The sequence below is a fragment of the Podarcis bocagei genome (assembly GCF_964188305.1).
Source record: "Podarcis bocagei genome assembly, chromosome: 6".
Lineage (NCBI taxonomy): Eukaryota > Metazoa > Chordata > Lepidosauria > Squamata > Lacertidae > Podarcis > Podarcis bocagei.
In genome coordinates this window covers 53,007,761-53,034,513 of record NC_138130.1, presented here as the reverse complement: position 1 = coordinate 53,034,513, position 26,753 = coordinate 53,007,761, and the positions used below count along the sequence as shown (strand labels likewise).

General features: G+C 42.3%; 1 protein-coding gene across 8 annotated transcripts in view; it reads left to right on the top strand.

The window, feature by feature from the left end:
• The first annotated feature begins 261 nt into the window (after positions 1–261).
• The window catches only part of KCNJ15 (potassium inwardly rectifying channel subfamily J member 15), a 33,599-nt gene continuing 7,107 nt past the window's right edge, over positions 262–26,753 (top strand). The window contains exons 1-4 of one of the 8 annotated variants that reach the window (XM_081198792.1): positions 5,267–5,580; positions 5,918–5,989; positions 13,676–13,733; positions 16,013–16,150. In XM_081198792.1, the coding sequence (XP_081054918.1) occupies positions 16,134–16,150 (17 nt within the window). In that variant the 5' untranslated portion in view covers positions 5,267–5,580; positions 5,918–5,989; positions 13,676–13,733; positions 16,013–16,133. Of the gene's footprint in view, positions 341–5,266; positions 5,581–5,670; positions 5,791–5,917; positions 5,990–13,675; positions 13,734–16,012; positions 16,151–24,766; positions 24,847–26,753 lie in introns of those variants that run through there. The other 7 variants (XM_081198794.1, XM_081198793.1, XM_081198797.1 and 4 more) reach the window with 7 other exon arrangements.

Genomic DNA, 26,753 nt, shown 5'->3' with positions numbered 1-26,753 from the left:
CGGGGGGAACCAAGCCTACAATATTGTGAGAGCTGCTGGGAGATAATGCCATGATTTCCACTGCATTTTCCACCAAGAACTATGTTCACAACAACAAGCAACAGTTAAGATACGGGTCTAACAATTATTCTCAAGTTGCGCATTAAAATATTGGCACACGTTTCTGTTTCTTGTCTAATCATTGTTGCAAACAGAATCAGACATCTTCACTGCAATCTTCTCTTCAGAAAATGGGACTTTTGGTGTTACCAGTATTTTTGTCATAGATTAATAGCCATGTTCTTCTGGAAAGTTTTGCTGTTATCTGTGGGAAATGTGAGAGATTTCTTGCATCTTAGAGGTATGTACAGTTTTTTGGCAGGGTAGAATGGGGGCTTCGCTATTGTTCCACAACAGTTGTGGAATCCATGCTCTGTACATTTTAATGTCTGCTGCTTTATAATTGATTAACTCAGCAAAAGCTGTGCCCTCCCACTGTGCTGGTGTTTACTGCCCAGTCACTTGCCTAGAGCTTTATAAAGCCCCAAATACACATTTTGCACTCTCAGTGCTCTCATCACATCAGAACTTATTCTTGAAACATTTTTGCTGTCATTGCTATTTTGATCGCTTGTTCCATTACCCATTTTTCTTTCTTTTTTATTGACAATTTATAGAAAAGTTATATATTTTGTATGTTTTAGCATTAAAACATCACATTATAAAATGGATCAAGGGGTAAAATTGAATATACTCAGAAAACAAAACCCACAATATTTTTCATTGTATATGGATTTGACCGGCTATTGTGATGAGTTGTTGAGGTTACTTGTGCTTATTAAGTTCCCCTTCAGTCCATTTTTGTTCTTTCTTCTTGTAACTTTGCAGAGTTGCACTTCTTTGAAGGATCTCCAGTCCCATCCTACCATTGGCTTTGTAGGTGTTCTGCGGGTCAATGTCTGTTGATAGTATGTCAATATTTTTGGATTCTCTGAGATGGTTGTCCAAGATAACCAGGTAATTCTGTCTCACCTTGATTAAAAAGATGTCCCTTTCATCCCCTTGATCACAATCTGATCACGTTAACTTTTTCATACTTCTTTCTACCATTACAGATTTCTTCAGATACTGTATATAAAATCTGGACGAGATTATAATTCATTGCCATTTCCTCATACTTGTCATAATGGTTTGAAGTATTTACGCACCCACACCCACACCCACATAGGTTTATCCCCCCTGGCCAGCATTTTTCCATAGATTTTAAATAAGGTAGCAAGTATGTAGCAAGGAAGTGTCATCACTATGCAAGTTCATCAAGCCTGTGGTTTCGACTGAGGATGGGGTTGGAAAGGAGCTGGGAAAATGTTGGGTCTTCTCATAGCAACAGCTTTAATACCCCAGGAACAGCACTCCAGGAAGCCTGCACCAGCTTGAGCAAAGACAACAGATACCCCCACATCCTTTTTGCAAGTGGCAATCAGAAGACATGTGCCTACCAGTCATTTGGGGTTACTGTGCCACTTTCAAAGCAATTTTTCCTTAATGTTAGGGTGAAGTTCTGAGGGTTACATTTGTACATGGGGGCTGCATACCGGTGGTTGGTGGAGACCAGAAAAATATGTGCATGTCATAGGCAAAAATGAGTGAATCAATGGATGCGACTCTTACCTTTATATTGTAGACCACATTCCAGCCACACAAAAAACCAGTGGGTTCTACACACCCATTTCTCTATCCACCACCCAGGGACCAAGGGGTATTCTAACAGTTTAATGACATATTGTATCTGGGCAAAAGCCACCCACAGAGGGTGTGGAGCAGGGTAGGTTAGGGGTGAGACCTGGCTAGTGCCCTGAGGACCAGATGAAAAGGCTTGGAGGACAGAAGTTCCCTGTCCCTATGTTAGTGTAACTTTAACTTTTGGTAGTCTCAGTGATTTTCTTGATTCTTGACACTATCGTCCAAGTATTTACACAAGTCCAATAGTTCAACAAAACTTGCCCTGAATTTTGCAGTCTCTGAGAAGAGTCAGATGACAGTCCTTTAGACCACCATGCAGTGATATTTCCTTCCAGAATCACTAATTGAGAACTCCATTTTTCGGAGGCCGTAAAAGTTTGAAAGGTTAAATACTCAGCTAGCTGTAAAGCCTCATTCCATTTTTAGCAGCGAGATCTGGCTTGCTGAGAAACTGATGGATTCAGAGGCAATTTGAAGGTGCATATGTTGCACACACATTTTAACTCCACCTTTTCTCTAGTGAGCTTAGACCAGCATGCATGGTTTCCCCATTTTGTTCACAGAACAGCCCTGTGAGGTAGACTAAGCAGCACTCTTCAATTTTGAGTCCCCAGTGTTGTTGGGCTGCAACTTCCATAATCCCCAGCCAGTTTAGCCAATGGTCAGGGATGATGGGAGTTGTGGTCAAACAAAGAGTGGAATAGAGTAAGTGATGGGCCTTGACCTGACTTAAGGTCATCTAGCGAGTTTCATGAATAGCCCTGGTCTGACGTGCTTACAACTGCACCATACTTGCTCTCTAACTCCCCCTGACTCCCTATGGCATTGCAATGATAAAGGTCACCTTGTGTTGGAAAATTCCTCAAGATTTGCATTTGGAATGCATTGCAGCTTGGATTGACTGCTAATTGTACTAGGAGGCGAAAGAAGAATGTTCTTCTGCATTGATAACTGGGGGGGGGGGAGAATGGGGGGGGGAACCAGTCTTCTGGAGGAGCCCTCATACAGCCTGACCAACTTCCTTTACACCCTCTAGGCGCAACTGCTATCAACATTCTTGGAAGTCTAGGCCCTCACAGGTACTTGTTAGGCCTTTGGGGTTTTATTTTTTTAAAGTTCTCATTTCTTTTAATTTACAATATATCTAGGGAGCCCTCCAGGTATGTTGAAACTTGCTCCCTTATTTGGGAGTTGCCTCATTTGGCTTCCAGACTGATGGACACGCAACCACCTGCATTTGCTACTAGAAGGAATGATGCCCAACCCCAGCCTGTCCCTCTCCCCTGGCTAATGTTCTAATGAAAACAGAAGCAGGGTCAGAGGCCATTTTATGGGCCTCCAGAAACCATCCCTAGATAAAAGTTTATTGTTCACGCTGGCAATTTAAAGCAAAGGTCTCTGGCTATCTATGCATTGATAACATGATAATTCTTTATCCGGGTGCCTGCTTAAGTCTGCACACAGTCCACCGATACTATAGAACAGAGCGGTAAATTTAGCCATTCAAATAACTACCACAGATGATCGCACAAACCATGCTTTGTTTCTCAAAAGTTCATTTTATTGGCGTAGTGTGGTTGTGGAGGGCACAGGGGCGGTTGTCCTGGACCCAAAATTGTTAGGGGCATAAAAAATTCAACACCCAGTGCTGCCTCAATATAGCAGTGCACTTCCATCACTGGGCTCCACTGAAAATGGCTTCTCCATGCGAACAGAAAGTGACCTCTCCAGACAACAGAATGACTCTTCTTCTCTTATGTCTGGGCTTGCAATCTCCTGGGTGACATGGACACTGTTAGGCAGTTGAATGTGCATGTGTACTTCGTTTGCCTCTCACCCACCCCCTCCATGTGGCCCTGGGCACTGGCAACCCATGCTATGTCACTGGTTGATTGTGTTTTTCATTTGCTCTTTGCTCATGCCTTTGTAGCTTGGAAAGAGGTTCTTCCCATGTGTCTCTAAGCAGAAAAGCCATGTGACTGACTGGGCTGCTGGATAGTCAGTCCTGGTAGGAATGCTTTTACTCCTTTTGTTGTTATGAGTCCTGCCCTGCACAGCCACTATAGCAGATATGAGAGGAGTCAGGACTACTTCAAAAGCAGCCCTATGTAGTAGCATTAGCCTAACAGAATCATACATTGGTTCTAAGCCTGCTCAAAGTTGTTTCCCTGAAGGCCAGGGCAGCAACAGGGAGCATTTCTTACTTTGAGGAACTTTGTGTTTGCGTCTAGGCTTAGTATTTGTTTTGTGACCTTCCTAGAGAGGGGGAGAGTGAACAAGCAACAGTGATTCTCTATAATGCATTTCTGTTGTTGTTGTTGTTGTTGTTGAGTCGTTTAGTCATGTCCGACTCTTTTTTGTTTAATTATTTACTTTTTAAAAAATTGGGGAATTGGAAGGAGCAATAGTGGATGTCTAGTGGATATGTTGCAACAAACTCTGTGTTAACCATTTCCCTACATTCACTTATTAAAAGCTGCAGCGACTGCTGGCTGGGGTGGGGCAAGTCCAGTAGAATTTCTTCTGACTGTCAGTGAGGGAGCCAGAAGCACCTCACCAGGGAGAGTATTCCACAAATGGAGAGCCACCACCAAGAAGGCCCTGCCGCAGGCCATTACCAATCAGGCAGCAGTCCAGCTGATCTTGGGACCCGAGATGGTTGATATTTGGGGAGTTGCTTCTTCAGGTTGGGAGTGCTTGAAGGAGGTTCAGAAATGTATCAAACATATCAGAAAAAGTTAAAAATTAAAATACCCTTCCAAATCTCTGAGGCAAATCTAGAACTTTGGGACCAGCCTATTTCACCTCAGATCCAAATTGCCTTGTATTCTGAATAGCCTGAATAGCTCCAAAGTAGGGCTGTTCACTTTAGGTTAGTGCTTCATCTGGGGCTTTTACATACTCCTACTATTTTGGCATACTGTTGAGACTAGCTTTTAATCTGAATATAGTTGTTGTTGTTGTTGTTGTTGTTCTCCTATTGGTGGCTATGTTAGTGCTTTCTTTATTCTGCTCCTGGATTTATTGTATTTGAATTGGTTATGATTGTGTTTTTATTAAAGCTGCTTTGGGGACCCTTTTTAGGGCCACAAATCAATTGTAATTGTTTTTGTAAACAAGTGGTTTTGTTTTTTTAAAGTGAAAGGTAATGTGTATATCAGAGAACAATATTCCAGGGCTAGCAGACTGAGTCTTCTGAAAGACGAATGTCTCCTATTTCGCTCTACATTTTACTGATTTACTTCTGGAAATCACATCAAAAACCATAATGCCCAAGACATCCTGAAACCATTAAGAGTGGCAAAATATAGCTCTCTTTCTCAACACTCAGTGTTTCCCAATGTTTAATTCTCATGTCTTGTAAATAACAAAGGAAATGCCACACACAAGAGATCAAAAAGAAACAGCGGTGCCAGCAATCAGCTGGGAACCATCGATATTCTGGGCTATCGACTCTGTCCATGGTTATTACCAGACCTGCACATTAAGCTAGACCTGCTGTGTATTTGCCTCACAATCAACCTGCCATTTCCCTAAAAGGAAGGAATATTCAGCCATTTCTCTTTCTCTTTTTAAAAAGGATAATATCAAGATTTATTCAAAGCTTTTTACACTTGTTTATTTGGGCAATAAGGTCATGAAGGGACTTTGATCAAGTTTCTTCAAAGATTAACTGACATCCTCTGAAAGTACATCAGTTTCTTTTCAATCAGGTATTTGCTCAGCTCCTGACAGGGTGTTGAATTCATTAGAATTATACGGTTTCCTGGTCTTCGCTGTAGGTTTCCTTAAGACATGCGGCTGAAATCACAAAGTCTCCTCTCAGATTCCTTCCCTCCCTCTGGCTTCCTCATTCAGGTAATTCCAACTCAGAAAAGGCTCTTTCTAACTTGTTTTTGACTGACAGCAAGTACGAGGGGACGTTGGGTGGGAGTGTGGAGGGGAAGGAGGGCTTTCAAAAGCACGCACAGATACATTACCTGAGGGACACACTCCTTCAAGGAAGGGCCATCCAGCTTGACATGAGAGTAACTTCAAGAAAGGAATCTGAACTTTGCTCTTTTACAGGTAAGAGGAAATTATAAGGAGGAATGCATAGTTCCTTAGCAATAGCTGAACAACATTGCACAGAAATGCAAAGCTGATGATTAAGACTTGTCCTGATTATTTCTTTTTTTAAAAATCCCTTTTAAAGTTACTCAAACTATCTGGGAAGCCAAGCTTGCTGAGTGCTGATGAAATTCTGTCTGGTGAAAGAAAAATAAAGGTATGTAGTTCTTGATGGGTTATCCTGATGATCTGAGGTGCTACAGGGTGGTGACGGTGATAAATCCCTGAACTTTACTTTGCCAGTCCTTTTCTTGGGCCACTGGGGTGTTTTTTTGTTTTGTTTTTAAAAAGAGTTTCCAAATGCTTATTCTGCTCAAAGACCCTGGTGTTGTTTTTCTGTTCACTTTTCCTTTTGGTTTTTTTAAAAAATCTTTAATTGCTGTATTTCTTAACTCGATCAGAACTCTTTAAAGTCTCTATTAACTATGTGCATAAGAAGGTATTCCACAAGAGTTTTTGTACTAATTATAAGGAGGCATAAAATAAACAACACTTGCATGAAGAACACGACCGTCTTATTTCCAAGCGTATGAAAAGTGAGATAGAATTGCAAAGCCCACCATTAATTTGCGGCAACTTCGTCATATATCCCCTTTTAGAACGTACGCCTTAAAACAGATTTATAGCAAAATTAATATTTTCCACATTGTGCTAATTCCAGAAAACAACAGATCTAGATGTTTAATGTGAAACGGGAAGATGTATGCTATTTTTAACTTCAACGGGTTAACCTTTTTCTGTTTGATTTATTGATATAAATTGTGCCCCTTTGCTGTTCAAATCATGATGCCTTTACTTTCAGTATCTCTACTATTCATGTTTTAAGCCATCAATCTTAAACAGAGGAATGAACATTAAACAATACCATAATAAATAAATGCCTTAGTTCGCAACTAGATAAACATCTTAGTGCACAGCTTACTTTCAATTCCCGTTCATTTATATGGCAGAACTAAGCACATGATTACATTTCTCACATTAAAAATAGTGGGATATAGAGCTTTTGATTTTGCTAGGTTTGTCCATTGGCATTTTGTGATTTCTGATATACCTTCAAAAGTGAGAAAAGCTCACTAAACAATGTTAATTTGTAAGTTTTTTTTTTAAAACTGTAAATAAAAATGCTATGGCCAGGCATCCATTTGTATGCGGAAGAACATGCAAGGCCTAGAGAAAGAAACAGTAGTCATTGGCCTGAATTCTTCAACTACATAGATATTGTTTTGTCTGAGATATTATATATCTACATAACTGAAAATTTGTGTGCATGAAGTGTTGATCCCAAACATTTAGCATATCCTGATGGATCTGGGGAAAATGTAATAAGATCCATCCTAGACATAACACAGAATATGGCAGAATACTAAGGTTAAGAGTTCTAGACTAAACTACTTTAGATTGTTACAGGTGAGAGGCAAAATTTTTGACTACTCCCTGCACTAATTGCCTAAACCAGCACATTATGAAGTTTTAATGCTGTAGGAAATTTAATACATGTAGGAAATCATTTATGTAGAGCAATCAAATTTATGACACATAGATGTACACCCCCACTGAATTCTGAAAAGGTACGGTCCAAAATTCTACCACCTAAGTTGACCACTTCATTCTGTGCATGTCCCTTTTCAGTCAAAGGCTCTCTGAGGCAGCTTACAATACAATCTAACAAAATTGTACAAATCATGCCAAGCAACCCTGTTCCTTTAACTAGCGGCAGTGTCCAAAATGTGCTTCCCTTGCAGGACCTCGGGGTGAAGGGGGGTGGGGAGGAGTAAGAAATCAAATTAATAACAGTAATTTCCGTAGTAATTTGTAAAAGGGCTCTTGATGACAAAAAAATCCAGAAAAAAACCCAAAATTGTTCAAGAAGCATTGAGGTAGGTGCACCACAAATTGTCTCTGGCCAACCCAGAATTACTTCAAACAAGTACACAAGTACACAAGACACAAGACACACATCCAAAGACCGTACACATTTTTAGATTTGGCTTGGACAGACCTAAATGTGTCCAAGGTTCAGGTTTTGTATCTGATCCTGGTTAAAACAGGTTAAAGCAGATCTTTTAAACTTGTTCAGTCAAGCAAAGAAACAAGTCAATGTGGCAATCATAAACTCAGGGACTCCAAACTTCTTTTTTGTTTGTCCTGATTTTATAGATAGTGCTGTTTCTTCCACTTTTATTGCCCCAGATATCTTTAGCTAACACAGACAGCCGGCAGCCTCTGGTAAGAAAGAGAGAGCTGAACCTTGAAGTACCAGACGGTGCTGAGGTGTTGAGCCAAAAACAACAGAAATTAACTATTCTACATACTGCCCTGAGACTGTGTGTTTCAAATCATTTTTGGCTTTTTAAAAAAGCCACCTAAGTAAAATATTGGCATTTTTATATTATTTCTCCTTTCTCTCTTGCCCCAAAGTATTTTTGTCTGTCTCTCTATATGCAGAAATTAAACACAGAAATATACCAGATACAAGTTTCTGTATTAAAGAGTTAAAATCAAAGTTTGCCATCTCACAGAACCCATTAAATGTCAAGTGCTTGAAGGCTGCTGCCCTGCTGTTCTGTTCCTAACCTACTGGAAAGAAGGAACACTCATGAATGAGTTACTACAGACTCAAGCAGCACTTTACTATTTTGTTTCTACAGCATGGGAGACACTGAGGAATGGCCGGGAAGGGAGAATAAATAAGGGGGAAATTCCTGCTCTTGCTGTATCATTGAGAATGGGGCTGGGGCAAACATTCATCAAACCAGTGGTAGCCAATGTTGGTGCCCTGTAGGTGTTGTTGACACTAACGTCAATCAGCAGAGCTGGTGGTCAAGGTGGGCATTGGAGTCCAGCAACAATCTGGAGGGTACCACATTGGCCACCCCTGCCTGAAATCCTCCAGCACAGCGAGTTGGGGGAGGAATTTGCTGTTTTCCTGATTTCTTTGTGAGAACGGGTGGAACACTGGGCTTGGGTGCACATCCCATAAACCTAGGGACTCCCTGCTCCAGGATCCTATAAGCTATTATATGGAACTGTCCCTTTCATGTGAAGAGCTGTCATTCAGTGGCAATGAATATATTCATTGTCAAAAGGTCCCAGGTGCAACCTTTGGCAAATCAAAGCAGGACTGGGAAGGACCCCTGCCTCAAACTGTTGCCACTCGGTGTAGACAATACTGAGCTAGATGGACTGAGAGTCGGACTTGGCATAAGACAGCTTCCTTTGTTCACAGCTTGTGGGAGGAAGGTTAATTTGTGCTGGAGAAAGTGCTTTCCACTTCAGTCTCCATTAACCATTCACAAAGGACCCTTTAAAGTGAAGAAGGGAGCAGACAAGCCCTAAGAGTTTAGAGGATTGCAGGGAGAGGAGAACTGGAGTTGGAGATGTGTTCCATCCTTTCATCCATTTCCTTCTTCTGTTAGATCATAGCTACACCACCCAGGTTCAGGGTTGGGAAAGAATTACCGTAAGCTCTGCCCTGACGGTATTGAAACTTTGCTGTTGAACAACTCAGATTTGAAGAGCCAAGCTCCTTACCTAGTCCCAAACTAAAGGGAGGGAGAGATGATTTGTACATCTCCAACCATAACTTCTTCCTACTTCAGGATGCTGTAAGCTCTGAAGGCCTTTGCACCCTTTGCAGTTCCAAGAGTCCTTTGGAAGATTTGTTTGAATGGGTGGAAGCACTGCTATCCCATTACCCACCCAAAATGAGTGATTGAAGGTGACAGACCCCCTCATACCTTAAAAGATCCTGGAGGAGGCAGAATTGGGACAGGGCTGCATGGTTATAGCATGCAACTCCTGGCTCCTGTTTTACTCCCCCCAATAAGGACAAGCAGGCTGCTTGCTTCCTTTCACCCTGTTAGCCTAAGTGAGGGCTTGCACCTGTCGTCTGCACTGCCAGAACTCCATGGCCCAGTCACATCCTTTAGTCTTCCCATTTGGGGTTTCTTTCTATGATATTTTCCTGCTTACTTGGGATTTCTGACTGTCCACACCATACATTTACAGCACATGGCTTCCCCAAAGAATCCTGGGGGTTCAAGGGTGCTGGGAATTGTACCTTTGTGACTTAGCTACACTTCCCAGAATTATTTGGAGAGAGCTATGTGCCTTAAATGTGCTTTAAAAGTATGGTGTGGATGTGACCTTCTGCTGCCCCATGTGTTTGTCTAATAGGGCATGCCTACAAGTATGATGCATGGGCAGAATCCAGCCAAATTTAAATCCCCTTGGTGTCCATCCGAGTTACTGGTAATTAAGCTTTCTATCACAATGAGAAAACTTCCTACCTTTATCTAGACCAGTGTTTCCCAACCACTGTTCCGCGGCACACTAGTGTGCCGCGAGATGTTGCCTGGTGTGCCGCGAGATGTTGCCTGGAGGGAGGCGGGCGAGTCTGGCGGCGAGAGGCGGGGCGGCGGCGGCGAGGAGCCAAGCCGCGCTCTCCTTCCTGCCTCGCTTTGCTGCCTCCTCCCCCCCACCCCCAAAGCTTGGAGGTTCCCCGGCAGGAAGGAGGGAACTTAATCCTCTCCAAGGGCTGCGGAAAACAGACATGCAAATGAGGGCTTGCCAGCTCTTCAAGCGCCGCCGGCTTTCTTCGGGAATTACCGCCTGCCGAGCCCGGTAACGCTGACAGGCCGAGCCGCGGTGCTTGGCAGCGCAGCCGGCAGAGTGTGGGAAAGGGCGGCCGCCACGCGCCGGGCAAGGCGAGACTCGACAGGGAGGACACCGGCAGCAGCGCCCCCCCCCCGAAACCCGCTCCGGGCAGGTAATTCACAGAGAGTGGACAGAAGGAAGCCTTAAAGGGCTTCAGCCTCCCAGAGTGGCGGGGAATGATAATAATGATAATAATGATAATAATGATAATAATGATGATAATAATAATAATAATAATAATAATAATAATAATAATAATAATAATAAAAAATTGACAGGTGGTGTTTTTCTAGGTGAGGGGGTGGGGACTGTAATAACAAAAAAATCAGCTGTATATCAACCGCTGTTTTGCAATGAGGAATTGCAAATAAGGAAGATCAAAAGGAGAATGTTTTTTTGGGGGGACTCTCTTCCTCTTCCTCCTCCTCCTCTCGTTCTTGCTCCTCTTCCTGGCAAAAGGGCTGCTGAGACCCCTTCTCTCTTGGGTGCCGGTGGGTGCTGTGACGTTGACGCTGCTGTGGCAAGTGCCTTTACTTAGCAGAGTGCATTCCCCTTTACACAGGAGGGGAGGGGAAAAAATTGAAACTTACACTTTTGTGCGTCCCTCCCGGCGTGACGCTGCGCGCTGACGTCACGGGGCTGTAATGGTGGTGTGCCTCGAGATTTTTTTCATCAAACAAGTGTGCCTTTGCCCAAAAAAGGTTGGGAAACACTGATCTAGACTGTTCCTTGAGTTTCAGGGCATCAAGGTCCTCTATAGCTAGAGGCAGATCAGTAGCGTGGAGCCTTAGGTAAGTCTTCTCTTGAAAAAGTTGATGAATGGCTTTTGCTCAAGGCTTACACCCATATTTTAGGCCAGGGGAGGAATTTTCCACCAGGTCAAACTAGCTAATGTCTTGGAGGGTGACTGTGGGCTTGTTGTTGGACTTTTTTCTTTGAGGGAAGGCTTTGTTTAGCTTCATTTGCTCAGATGATGTAGTGATATTGTGCTGCAGGCACCTTAAATCGGGGCACCTGCTCTCTGCTTGTGGACCACCAGTCCATTGCCTGGATGTGGTTTGGTGGTTAGACAGGATGACTAGATGCCTAAGAAGGCACTATATAATCTCACAGATGATTTCAGCAGCTATTGCTTCTAATACAGAAAAGATAAAATGCCGGCCAGCCCTATCTTCATACATATTGGTTGCATTTTGTTTTTCCTGTGTCATGCAGATGATTGAAACACATGTCAAAATAAAATTCCCTGGATAGCACTGGTTAGTGGTCAGTTAGGTCTCAATGCATCACTGCACATTTACCAAATTTGCAGTACAAACATACATGGCTGCTCAGAGATAAGCTCCACTGAGTTTAATGGGCTTGCTCCCAGGTAAGTGGGTATCAGGTTGCAGCCTTCAATGAACAAAGTGGGAAACCAACAAATAAACTAACTCAGGATGCTCCTATGCTGTCCAGTCAAGAACCACATACAGTGTATGAGAACAAAAACACTGTGGTACTGTAGTTATCAAATTCATCTTATGTACAGTGGTACCTCGGGTTACATACACTTTAGGTTACATACGCTTCAGGTTACAGACTCCGCTAACCCAGAAATAGTACCTCGGGTTAAGAACTTTGCTTCAGGATGAGAACAGAAATCGTGCTCTGGTGGCGCGGCAGCAGCAGGAGGCCCCATTAGCTAAAGTGGTGCTTCAGGTTAAGAACAGTTTCAGGTTAAGAACGGACCTCTGGAATGAATTAAGTACTTAACCCAAGGTACCACTGTATTTGAATTTAGGTTTGGAAATCATTTGTAGAATCTTAATGGCCATTCCTTGTATGCTTATTTTCCACAACTGCACTGCCATATCAGTGTTTATGTTCTGTTCCCACCAGTCTCAACTCAGCTGATATCCATCATCAGCCTTAGTACATAACTGAAGTATTTGGCAAAGGCTAATATTTGTTGTTCTGTTGCAACAGGTGACTTGGAAAACACCATAGTAAGTTCCCACCTTCCTTTAGTCCTGGAAAAGTCAATGAAACACACAGTTATGTGTTCAGATTGTCACATTACCATTGCCTGGATCTGATTATAGAAATCTGCTCAGCGACAGTGAACAGTCCTACATTATTTAGCACAATCGTTTCAGGACTCAGCGTTTGACGTTCTCAAGATTGTTGAACTTTTGAGCAGAGACAGGACTGTAAAAGAACAGTAATAAAGATAAGATAGCATGAAATGTAAATAAACAAGCACCACACCACCTCATTTTGCTGAAGTTATGTGCAATTGATAATGCAGAGGTTTTCATTTGTCTTCTTTTGAAATGTAGCATTGCAAAACTTTCCATAACAAAGGATAGTCAGCTACCACCTAATCCCCAAATTATGTTTCTAAAAGCATTCTGAAGTTTCTTTGATGCGCATCCATGGAAGGGATTTTGGCTGTGCTGGACTCCATTGTTTTCTCTACCGTAATTTTTAGATGTTGTGCACATGCTTCAGGACAGTTAAGCATGCATTTAACTCTGCAATAATTGGAACCAAGCCCTTCACTGACACACAACCACAGGCAAGGGTGATTTGAATTGTATCTGCAGCATAGAATGGGGGGGGGTGTCTCTGCTGTTATAGAGACCCAACCCTTCCTTCCCATTACATTAATCAGAGCTAAGCTGAACTAGATGGGCACAGTTTGAACTAAAACAACAGCAGGAACACTGAGTGGGCATTGCTGCCTTGTTTTGGGCTCTGGAGGACAAAAGTGGAGCAAGAAAAGCAAAGAAGATGCCACATATTATCCCAGAAGACTAGCAAAACTTCCCTAGGGGAAGCCTTACATTTCCGAGATGTGCAGGATCCTGCTGTCCCTGGCCCAAAATTGGTCAGCAGTCCTACCCGACATCAGATATGCAGGGGAGGGGGCACACTCTGTTATGTGGCTCAGAAGAGGGAATAAACACACTGACTCCATCTGCACATAGACTGGGAGGTCAAAGAGGTATTCCTGCCTCCTATGGCAACAATCTGCAGCTCTTTAGGAAGCATCACCGTACACAGAGTAACAGTAGTATAACACAAAATAGAGCAAAAGGATGACTCAACTCTTCTTAGGATGTAGAATGAGACCTGGTGGAACTAATTTTATTTGATGGCTCTGACAGCATTTGCTGGTATTTCCCTCTCCCCCATCCACCAGCCCCTGAAAAAGAAGCAGGAAGAGGCTGCTGGTTAGCTGGGCGCACGTTTTGCTGAGTGTAAGTTATTTTGCCTCTCACTCTCTGTCTGTTTTCCTCAGCCTGCTTTGCCTTGTTTCTTTGATAGGTGTGTAGCCATGTGTGTGTCCCCTCTCTACCCTAAGCCATGATTTGTCCCCAACCTATTGGCTCCCTATAGCCTAACGGTCTTTTCTGGTATTCCTGCACTTGATTCTATGTTCTCTCTGTCCTGGAAAAAAACGCTACACCTGTCCTAATCTAAGCGAGAACTTCAAGGTCATCTATAAATATGCTCCATTTATCCCCTGGCACCTCCAGCCAACTTTTTCTATTTGCTCTGGAGCATGTTTCCTGCTTTGAGTGGAAGTAAGACCTATTGAATTTAATGGGGCCTACAGCCAGATAGGACTGCAGCCTTATTTCCATTCCATCTCTCCCTCCAACCAAGAGCTGGTCAGCATTATGTGGCCATGCTCAATCCTCATAGAAATGGCCCGCACCCAAATAAAGTTGTACTCCAGCAAACTTTGGGGTTCCCTCTTGTGGGCTGATAACTCCCTCAAGTGGATGCCATTTTAGCTCCAGAAGGCTTCTGGACTTTGAAAATAGGGGGAAGTATGGGTTAGAGCAGTGCTGGAAGCCTCTGGGGCTCTTTCTTTGTTATATTTCCCTGACATGCTGGTTACATCTTCCAGAAGTGAGAAAGAGATTTAGGTAAGCTCACAATGCAAGCTAGCATGCAGCAGCAGGCAGTGTCCATGCCGAGAAGGAACATCATCATTGTCAGTGGGCTGGTCACTTGTCAAGCATGCTGGTCTGGAAAGTCAAAGCCATTCAGGAGGTAAAGGAGGAGTTATCATCTGAAAACAGTGCCAGTATGTGGGCTCCTTCAACTCAGCTTCCACAAATTCATCCCTTGTCTCCTATGCTTCAAGCATAAGCATAAGGAAAAGACAGCCAAACTCTCTGCCTTTCATGAAATGCTGAAATCTATTAACTTGCTTTTCATTAAAGAAAGGATGTGAAGCTGCAGCTGAAAGCTATCATTTCATTATGGAAAACTCAATAGTTTTCCCTGTTGAGCTTTGATGTTTTCACCTCCCTCATAAAACATCAATGAATTCAAGGGACTCATTGACATAGTATTGAACTGGAACAAAGAATCATGGCATCTTGCATTCTTCTTGTTTTATAATTCTTTTGAAACATGGTCACTCTCCTCTGCTTATTTCTGGAAATCATACTCAATCTCAGTGATTCTTGTAGAACACAGTTTCACTTGCAGGCACTAGGCTACTTGCTCTGAGACGCTTTCATGTTTCACATTTGAAACAACAGGTAGGACCAAATTCCTCTGGAGCACTTTCCTTCCTTTCTCCAAGAATGTGCAGAAATGGAAAAAAGGGGGGCATTTTTTTTTCCATTTGTTGCATAGAGAGCAAGAAAACTTGGCACATTCGCCAGCCAAGTACTGGAATTTGGGTGGGTCTCGGAAAAAGCACAGACTTCAGTGGAAAACATATATGGGTGTGCGTGTGAAAAAGTATTTTAAACTATAAATTGACCACATACATAGATTGGTGAGAAAATATATATATGTAAGAATAATCTAGAAACGGATCATGGAATTTTTGCTAGAAGACAAGCTGATTTTTGTCCTAGGAAAGCACCATGGACATTTGTCAAGCTCAGTTATATTAATGGATCCCCAAAGCTGTACTAATTCTTAGAAGGAGGGAGGAAAGCTATAGACTCCAGTTGAATGTGTAAACAGAATTTTTTTTATATATTGGAAATGGGAATGGATGAATCAGTCTGTTTCTGGTCAGTGACACTTTTGGAAGTGTTCAATCTTAAGTCCATTCCGTCCTGTTTCTGCATTAAGCTGTACTGTTTTCTTTTCTTTTCTTTTCAACCCCCCCCCCCAATAAAAAATCACATTTAAATAGTTTTTAAAAAATCTCTTAAAAATGCAATTCAACCCGTGTGTGTGTGTGCATGTGCGTGTTACAAGATTTGGTTTGGACTCTGATTCACTGCTTTCAGAAGCAGCATCCATAAATATGTGCATGCATAAAAATACACACATATTGTTCAGGTTCTTCCTTTGAAATGAATTGGCCAGTCAGTGTTTGCATGTGTTGCGTGTGCATTTGAGCACCTGCAGTTCTCTTGACTGAGGCAAGGCTGGTGTCAGAGATTGACGTATTTAGGCACCTGCTGGTATCCAGCGGTTTGAAGAGATGTCACACTGCAAAGACCCCATTAGCTCCTGTTCCTTCTCCTCACTGTTGCCACTTTCTCCTTTGTTGTTCCAGAGAGGATGAACAAGTGCAGTAAGGAGGAGGAAGCAGCCACTGCCACTGCTCACTAGCTCGCTAGTTTTCTCCTTGGCAAACAAGAAGGCAGCATTGGCAAGGAGAGCAACAGCAGGTGACAATGGCAGCAAGGAGGAGGTAGGCCTGCGTCAAAAGGGGCCTTGCCCAAAGGACCAAAGGCTTTCCCAAATTGAGAGCCAGCAATGAGCCGTGGTCGTGAGTGATAGGGGTACCAGCCAAAGATTTTGTGTAGGCCCCATGCTGAAGCTTTAACAATCTACACCAAAGTTTATTTCAGCTGATTGTTAATCATTCCCTTTCCTTTGTGTACATAAACAGCAATTCATTCCATGGTTTCTTTGTATTTAGTGTATGTGTTAAATGAATGCAAACATTTTCATATTTTTTATGTGCTTAGCACAGGGGTGTGTTTAGCCTCGTGAACTGGGAAAGCTTCTCTTAAAAATACAAAGGGACTGAATGTCTCTCTTTCAATTAAAAGCCATGCCAAGGTACAACCCTGTTGTTTTTTTAAATGTAGAGTATTTATGCTTTGGGTGTGTTTCAAGATAAGTGTGTGAAGAGTAGGGATGTCAGAGAATTCAATAAATGGACATGGGAGCAGAAATGGTCCAAATTCGCATGTTCACCCAAGGTCAGGAATGGAAATCATGTAAGCAATCATGTAGCAGGATTTGCTATAACTGTTTTTGATGTTTCCCTTCCACTGATATGCATTGAAATTAATTGCATAATTAATTACATAATTTATTATGTTAGTTTTGTCTATAGCAGTTAGAAATACAAAAAAGGAAGGTTTTAGCAGAAGCCAAATTGTGGAGAGATGAAACAAGTGCTGATTGTGAGGAACACAGAATGGGACAGAAATCGATGCCTCCATACCTCCATAGTGAAGAAGGACTTTCCTATCTCCAAAATATTTCAGAAGGGCTTAGCTAGTGAACATATCTCCCATGGTTCTTCTTTTTCTTTTAGCCTCTGGGCAATATCCTCACAAGCTTTCATTCACAGAAGAGATGTGTGGTTTGCTCCACCACAATGTGTATGTGTGTGTGGATAGATAGATTGACAGATGGATGTTGTCATTATTTTTAATGGCATTTGGTCACAAACAGGCATATTCAGATTGTGGATTGGGAGTTGTTGCAAAACAAACCTGCTTCCACAAATGATTGGACTTTTTGCAATAAGGAAAGTGGTGTAGGCCAACATAATACATGCTTGATACAGCATTGTTTAATCTCTCCACAAACAAATCAGGATGGGTGCACATTAAGCAGGTTATCTAGAAGCAACCTAGGAATCAAAAACCAACAAAGTATAAAGCCAAAATCCACAATATTCAAACAGACTTCATTATGATATATGTATTTTTAAAAGTGGAGAGGAGGTGCACACTTCCTATAACTGTGGCTACTTAGAAATGCCAAGCACTATTTCTAAGGAGCACGTTGTACAGAGTCTACTTCTGAGTAAGCTTGCATTGAATTGTGCTGCAAGAAGAAGAAAAGAATGTTTGCAAAGTGGTGGGGCTTTGCTGCTTTTTAGTATTTAGGTGAACAGACCCCTGCATGAAAGGTGCAATTGGTGTGTGTGTCTCTGCTGGGGACAGCGGCAAGGATGCTCAGCTCCAAAGTTTTACAAATAATAAATAACATAAAAATGGAACTGGCATGGGGAGAGAGTGGTGTTGCTTAAATCAAAAGGTTGGACAGGGCCTTGTAGGACAGCTAATGTAACCTGCTGCTTGCTGCAGGAAATCCGGAGCTAGATCACCCCATAGAGATGGTAGTCCAGCTTGAAGACCTTCAGAGGAAGAAAATCCACCATTCCTCTAGGTAGTTGCTTTAACTGGAAAACTCCTCTTCTATCAGTAAGATGGCCAATGTGGCATCATTCATGTCACAGGCAATTGTTCAAGGTGACTGTGACACCTGCACAACCATATGGCAATTTGCTGACTTTAAGGGCAAATGCCAACAGCTGCACATTTCCATGGTGAAATAAATAGCTCAAGATGAAAGGCCCCAGGATTGCAAGGAAATTGAGATACATGGTGATATACAGATTTGCAAGGACGATGCCATGTGTGGAATAATCCTATGTTCTAGGAATCTCCTAGTTTGGAGAGCTGTGGCTACTAGTTAATTTCCAAAAGTGTGCCAAGGCTAATATACCACTCCATATATCATGGATGCCTTGCCATTGACCTCACCCTGAGGAGCTGCTGTGCTCAGAGGCAATGGCTCCAATCTAGATAAAGTTAATAATGCTCAAGTCTCAGTGAAATCAGCGGACAAATTATCTTATCGTAACCAACTGAAACCCAACTGTGGGACTTAGTCATGGTTAACCTTCTCTGGACTGGGATCCATTTCATCAATTTTGTTTTGTGTATCTTGCCAGGGGAAGCTCAGCCACTGATGACTTCTGGCTGAAATACAGACCTTGTTGTGGCCTTCACATAACACATAAAAATTCAAAACACTGTGGTCTGAAGGGTGAAATTCCTGGTGGGCTTGAACAACTCATTGTGCCTTAATTCCTCCTGCATAAAACATCTACTTCATGGGTTTGTTATGTAAGGGCAGCTAGTCTTGAGTTTGAGGACCAAGGGGAGAGTCCTATGACTAAGACTACTGGGGATTGGCTGACTGTGTAAAGTAGAGAAAGTGATAGCTTTGAGATTATCAACAAAGCTATAAACACAGAAGGTTAAGCAGAGGCATAGGAACAACCATCCTGGGTTGGATATTAGCCACAGTAGAATGTGATCTGGGGAACTAGTGGGGAATAGAAGTGGGAGGGTGTGGAATTGGATGGATTGCAACTGAAACAGCTTGATCCTACCAACTAGTGCTGGCATATATGTGCAGAATTAGACACAAGGGCAGGTGTGCACTAAAACAGCATAGATTTTGGGGTCATTATAGCATTATAGATAATGGCTGCGTTCTTATGCACACTTACCTGGAAGTAAGCTCTGTTGTACACATTGGCATTTGCTTCTGAGTAAACATGCACTGGATTGTGCTGTAAGAGGATTGTCTTCATTAACCCCCCAGTTCAATTGTCACCTTAATAGCAAGCTCCCTGGGTAGATCAGCCAAACTTCTGCCTCAGCTATCCTCTCCATCTGCAAAATGGGGATAATGATAATTTCTGATCTTGAAAGGTTGTTGTAACAGTTACTGAAACTTTTGGGCACTGTGGATCCAGTGATATTGGTGCATCCCCACTGATACTATATATAGTTTAGCCTGAAGTTGCAACTGAGATTGCAGCTGACAGGCAGTGCAGAAGAAAATAGATGCCTTTCTGATGTGCGTGAAATCTTGATGTGAAGACTAGTCTCAGGAATGAATGCACAGACTACTAAAACTGGTGTAAGAAGTGTCTAATGCAAATGTAATGCCGGCATTGCTGGGGGCTGGACTAGAAGACCCTTGGGGTCCCTTCCAACTCTCCAATTCTATGATTGAAAACCTGTGAGCTTGAGGGGAAAGGAAAAGTGCCCCAGATTTAATGAAACAAAGCATTCCAGTGAATCTGCTTAGCAAAGTTCTATTTCACTACAGTGGTACCTCGGGTTACATACGCTTCAGGTTACAGACTCCACTAACCCAGAAATAGTGCCTCGGGTTAAGAACTTTGCTTCAGGATGAGAACAGAAATCGTGCCCCGGCGGCGCAGCAACAGCAGGAGGCCCCATTAGCTAAAGTGGAGCTTCAGGTTAAGAACAGTTTCAGGTTAAGAACGGAACTCCGGAACGAATTAAGTACTTAACCCGAGGTACCACTGTACTATATTTGCAGTACTCTTAATTTCATGTGTACAATAAGGCCCTCACTTTACAATGACTTTTCCTTTATGGGTGTTACCGCTATAGTGCAATTCAGAAGTAATCATAAACTTGTTATCGGAACTCATTATCAAAAAGCACTGCTTTATATGGCTCATATGTTTTGAAGTCAAAAACCAATTCAATGAACGTTAACTGCAGGATGTAAAATTGTGTGCTAAAGAGGGTAAAAGTTTTCCCTCCTTTCTTTGCTTGTGATATTTTTGAGCCCCTGCCATATGTCTGCATCCTTTTAAAATGCTGAAGCAGTGCTGATATAGAGAGAAACAAAGACTTAATGAAATTTGACACATACACATGAAAAGTAGCAGCCCACCAAAATTGTACTGTATTTTCTATAACTCAGGGTGGCCATTCTAAGGATGGTCCCCATCTGTCAATTTTCTTAGTCTTCTAGTCTTACCTTCCATTCACCACATTTCTAGGTCACAGTGTGAATTCAATTTTTTTAATTTTTTTGTTCTCATGAAAATTCATCAGCCTCTTAGTATGTGTTTTATACATTTTGGTCTAATACATACATTTTTGGAAGCAATTTCCCCTCCTATAAAGCATTATAATGATATTTTCACTAATATGAATTTTTATGCACATTCCCCTCTAGTTTGTAATTTTTTGCTTGATGAACTGCACCATAAAATGAGAAGGGTGTATTTGGAAGTATAGCTGTGTTTTGCCTCACATATTGTTGCAGAAAGTGCAAACGAGGTAAGTTCACATTTAAATACAAAACAATACTGAATGTCTGTCTCATCCCTAAGCCCAACAGATCTGGCAAAATAATGAATTATAGTTCATTAATGAAGAGTCTCTCTGGGAGATTAATCATTGCAGAACATGCCATACTATCTACAACAAAGCTACAAAACAAAATTGTGCTAAAATTATTGAAATACATGTCTGGATTCAAGAATCTGCTAGGCTGGCCAGCATATGAAATAAAACAATGAGACAATTTTGGGAAGTCCCACTGAATGCAGTTGAAATTGATTGAATAGTCCGGGAATCCACATTAAAATAACAACTCCCTCAATGATGCAATGTTTGTTCCATTTTTGGATGGTAAACCAGGAATCCAGTGAACTCCTGGATCCATTCTAGCCCATACCTGCCATTGGCAAAAATGTCCTGGAGCATGAAATGTATTCATTAATAACTAAGTGCTATAAAAAGACAGGAATGTCTCCTGTGTGTGTGTGTGTGTGATTGGCACACTGTTTAGATATTAAGCCAAACAAGTATGTGCTACTTATACATGCCTATAGTATTATCAAGCGGTGATTAATAGTATTATTTATAACAATACAGTTTAGGGTGATGTGCAGCATAAATCTGTAGGTCCAAGTTATGCAGGGTTAAGCCTGGGATTATTCCTCTTGGCACACAACTTGTAATAACTTTCCATACATAGCCCATACTGCGTTGGTTTCATATTAACAGCTGGAATATTGTTAATGTGATGTTTTCCCCAAAGAATCCTGGAAACTATAGTTTGTTGGGGAGTGTTAGGAGACCACTGTTCTCCTCACAGAGCTACAATTCCCAGAGTGGTTTAACGGTGAATCCCTCTTCCCAGGGAACTCTGAGAACCCTTACCAAACTACACTTCCTGGGATTCTACAGTTTCCCACGACTGCTTATGGTAGTACAATACTGCCTTAAATATATAGTGCAGACGGGGGCCTTATTCTCTGTAGCAGTGATAGCTACCCTATATGCTTTTTAAGAACGATAAACAAATGAGCCTTCATGCACACAGAGAGCTCCATGATGTCATGGATTGCTGCATCATGTGAAGAAGCCGAGAGATAGCAGTAGAAAAGACCAACTATTCTGGGCAAGCTGTTTTAATTGACAGGAGAATGACTATGCTGAGCTTAACAGATCACCAGACTGGGGGGTAGCAGGACAAGGCACTTGTCTCTGTGTCACTCTTAATTAATAAGCAGGAGTCTGTGCAGACATTGAAAAGAAAAGAGAGATTAGAGTATGGAGAAAGTAATGCCAGGCAGGAGGCCCATCAAAAATCAAGGGGAAAGGGGAAACTTGAAACTAGAGCACTGCAAGAAAGCGAAAGGCTGGGAGTGATGCCTGAGTTTTGTTCTTGGCTCGCTAGCCAGTCATTACAGGGATCTGCATATGGCTAGGCTCCTTTCCTCCTATGTAAGTAAAATGGGGGTATAGATACTTGCCTTCTCTGCAGGACTGTGGTTAGGATTAATTAATGTTTGCTTAGCACTTTGAAGATGTAAATTGATACAGAGCTGAAATGCTCAGTGTTGTTTTTGCATGGGCAGATGATAAAATCTCTGGTGACCTGCAGTTCAGATCTGGCACGTGGAGCTGTAGGAATGGAAAGTTTAGCTCTTCAGTGTGCTAATATCTGTAGAAACACTCTGTCTTAAAAATGCAGGTAATATTCACACAGCATGAACTGGGGCAAGGGTGTGAGAGAGGGAGAAGTGGAAAATCACTGAACTCTGTTTTGGATGTCAAGCTGTGCTAATGAAGATCCACTGTGAGGGTGTCCGAATTCAAGGAAGTTGGCAAGAGAGAAGCAAAAGGCCTGAGAATGTTGCAACTCCGGAAACGTCATTCATAAAATAAAACGTAAAAAAAAAAAAGTAAAAAAAAAATCGTCTGCTCGCAGCAGGGAATGGGGGATTCTTTGTGTAAGGTGCTGTCTCTATTCCAGCAGCTTTGTTAGAACTCCTGCTGCTAAACAAAATAGCAGATGTAAGAGTCACTGCATTTTAAAATGGTTTTGATTTCCATGAAAAAACAATCCTGGTCAACCAACATCAAATGTAATACAGCCTACTCTTTGGTCACTAAATAACAATAGCAATTTGCAAGCCTTTCACTGTTGCATGGATTGTGGCAGTAATCCTAAAAGCTTTGCCCACTCATACATCTAACACAAATCAATTGAGATGTCTCTTAAAATAAATAGTTTGTTAGATTTGCTGAACGCTTTGTCCATAAAGTCTCCATGAAGGCATAAGATATTGTTTGATATACCAACCTTCTATCCAAAAGAAGGATCTAAACAGAACTATATGAACATTCTTTGATATCCAAGAGGTTAAACTGTTGTTGTTGTTTTTTGGCAAATGTGTAATTGGAATATATTTATATGGAAGCACAGCTATTTTAAATGCCGAAGGTATTTTAAAACATGGAAGTTTATCTGTTGATTAAGATTAGCTAGTACTTGCCACAAACATTTGTGTTAGTAAGACATGGGTGACACAAGTAACTGAGCCACAGACCGCAAAATGTTGCTCAAAGAAATATGGACACACCAGCCGTAAACTAGTATACAGTAGTATCTCGGGTTACATACGCTTCAGGTTACATACACTTCAGGTTACAGACTCCGCTAACCCAGAAGTAGTGCTTCAGGTTAAGAACTTTGCTTCAGGATGAGAACAGAAATTGTGCTCCGGCGGCGCAGCAGCAGCAGGAGGTCCCATTAGCTAAAGTGGTGCTTCAGGTTAAGAACAGTTTCAGGTTAAGTACGGAACTCTGGATCGAATTAAGTACTTAACCCGAGGTACCACTGTATGTCACCCCAAGAGCTGTTTGACAGTGGAACAGACTCTCTTGAGAGGTTGTGTACTCTCCTTCATTGGAGGTTTTTAAGCAGAGGTTGGATAGCCATCTGTCATGGATGCTTTAGTTAAGATTCCTACATTGTAGGGGGTTGGACTTGATGACCCCCGGGGTCCCTTCCAACTCAATGATTCTATGATCGTTTTTCTGTGCACAACAGGCAGGGCAAGCATTGGGATTCTCAGCACCTTGCCAAACTACAATTCCTGTAATCATCAGGATGGTGCTACGAGGCAAGTGCATTTCAAATGCAAAACTGTACGTGCTCAGAGTTGTTGTTGTTGTTGTTGTTGTTGTTGTTAAGCAGTGTTGGCAAGCTCTTTCCCTTTCTCCGAACATATCAGTTGTAAAATATGGAATGATGGTGTGGGAAGAGAATTGATAATTGTTGGCTTTGCATGGCTGTTTATAGCTCTAACCAGCACCATCATAAGACCATTAAGTCCAGAGTACAAAATAATCCAGCCTCACCACTGCCCTGCCCATATCTTCCAGGGATATAGAGGCATCTATTTTATTGCGATCTCTGTCCTACCTCAACTTCACAATTTTCATGGAAATCTTCCCCACAAATAGATCATTTATTTATCCCGTACCCATCATATGAGATGGCAATGGAAAAGAGATATCCATTCTTTTATTTTAGTTCTGTGTCACAGCAGAAAAGCAGGGGAGCATTTGATGACTGATGTGGCAAAAGGAAACATTTTTCATCTCAGTTCAAAATTGGGCTAGAGAGCTCATTGGCCCCACTGTACATCAAGTGACATTGACAGGGCTAAGAAAGTGGACGGCACATTTCTGCGAGTTAACTGGAATATCCAGTCTTACGACAGAGAATATTGGAATAAACAAAGCAGAGGTTTGGAAAGAATGCAATCTTTCATGCTTCCAGGCAGAAGTCAGTCAAGCTTGGAGGGAGGAGGTGGGGACGCAACTAGCCTTTGAGGATAAGTTTACTGCTTGCCTCAGGGTCTTTTCCTAGTGCGGGTCCCACCATTGCAACAAAATTGAGTATCCAATGGCCCCTTGTGGCAACCAGCCCCTATTCTGACAAGCATGGCAGAGGAAAAGGGGAGGGGGGATACTTCTGCCAAGAGAAAAAATAAACCTCCATGGATTTCTGTGGGCTTTAAGGATATAAACAACAGGAATTCAGGATCACATGAGAAGAGAGATGATGAAAGAAACAGAATGCAGGAAGTTGGGGTGGGGTGGGGGGAAGCCAGGATCGGATGGGATCCATTCCAGGATAAGAAAGGAAGTGACTAAAGTGGATACGTGAATGTTACCTAATAAAGAAACACAAATGGAAAGAGGAAGGCACCAAGGACTGGTGAGATGCTATTCTAATGCTTCTTTAACAGGTCAGGAATTCAGAAAGGCAGAGCTTTATAAGCCTCGATAATAGAGAAGACACTGCCTTGACACACAGCGAGAAAAATGGCAAAATCACTGGAGCCAAGGGGACAGTGGCCAAGAGTGAGGCTGCGGCCCTTCTGTACAGGGGCAGGCTGATGCTTGGGGTGTTGAACTGTGTAAGAGAGAGCCTGGAGCGCCTTCACCCCAGGCACAATCCTGGGAAAATGCTTTGCATTGTTTTGGAAATTCACAGCTTAATCCTCACTCTGATGTGCCAGAGGTGAATGTGGGCTCATTAGACACTGAAGGCCCTAAAAGCCTGCCCTGTGTCCCAACTAAATTGGTCATGAGGGCCTGATAACATTGAGAACCACAGGTCAAGCCATGAGGGCAAATTGAAAGGCATGCTTGTGGGTTGCTCCCAAAGTCTAGAGTTCCTTTCTTCTTCTTCTTCTTCTTCTTCAGAGGCTTATCACCCCAAGGCAATGTAAGACTTCAAATAATAATAATAATAATAATAATAATAATAATAATAATAATAATAATAATAATAATACTTAGACATGTTTAATGGCTGGAGGGGGGATTTCTTCTCTTGTGATGTGTGCATGTGTGCACTTTCTTTTAGACTTGCTTCAGGAGATTCTGATGCATACCGGAGTTGCCAAAATAGGCAAATTCCATGCCATGGAATTGAAAATGTAACTGTTCATATCATAATGCTGTTTTCCAAATCTGTGGTGCAGCCGCTCTTGGAATGCTATGTTCTGATTCCCTCACCTCAAAAAGGATAGAGTTGGAAAAGGGTCTGAAAAGGACAGTCAAGGGGACAGAGCGACTCCCTTGCGAGGAACAGCTGCACCATTTGGGACTTTTTAGGTTAGAGAAAAGTAACAAGCAAGAGATAACCTGGTAGAAGTTTATAAAAGTATGCACTGCATGGAGAAAGCAATAGAGAAAAGCTTTCCTCCCTCTCTCGTGGCACAGGGATTCATGCACATCCCACGAAGCTGGAAGATTGAGGACAGATAAAAGGAAGTGCTTATTTGCACTGTGCATAGTTTAAACTGTGGAACTCACTCCCACTGGAGGCAGCGATGGCCATCAAAAGATTAGACAAATTCATGGAGGACCAGGCTATCAGTGGCTACTAGCCATGAAGTTATGTTCCGCCTCCACCGTCAGAGGCAGCATGCTTCTGCATTCCAGCTGCTGGGAGTCACAGGTGGGCAGAAGACTCTTCTGCTAATGCTCTGCTTGTGGGTTTCCCCCAGGCATCTGGTTGGCCACTGTGAGAACAGGGTGTTGGACCATTGGCCTGATCAAGCTACCTTGTCTTGTGTTCTTAAGAGTCAATAGATGGAGATGGAGGGGCGAAATAAGGAAGCAGGAGGACTCTGTGTAAGCTGAGGAGGAAAAGGGAAAATTATATCAGCAATATATTTGATGTTTTATCACATTTTTAACATTCTGTTGGGAGCTGCCTGGAGTGGCTGGGGAAACCCAGCCAGCTGGGCAGGGTATAAATAATAAGTTATTATTATCATTTGGATAGGGGGGACATTGGATGGGGACATGTTCTTGTAGCCTGACATGTGAGTGCAATGATGGACTGGATGTAGGCTAAGAAGCCAAGATCTAATCCATAAAGGCTGTAGCACAGTGGTTCTCAACCTGTGGGTCCCCAGATGTTGTTGGACTACAACTCCCATCATCCCTGAGCTCTGGCCTTGCTAGCTCGGGGTGATGGCAGTTGTGGTCCAACAACATCTGGGGACCCACAGGTTGAGAAAGGCTGCTGTAACATTTACTCTGCATGCAGAAGGTACCAGTCTCCATCCATGACATCTCTAGGTTGGGATGGGAATGCCTCTTGTCTGA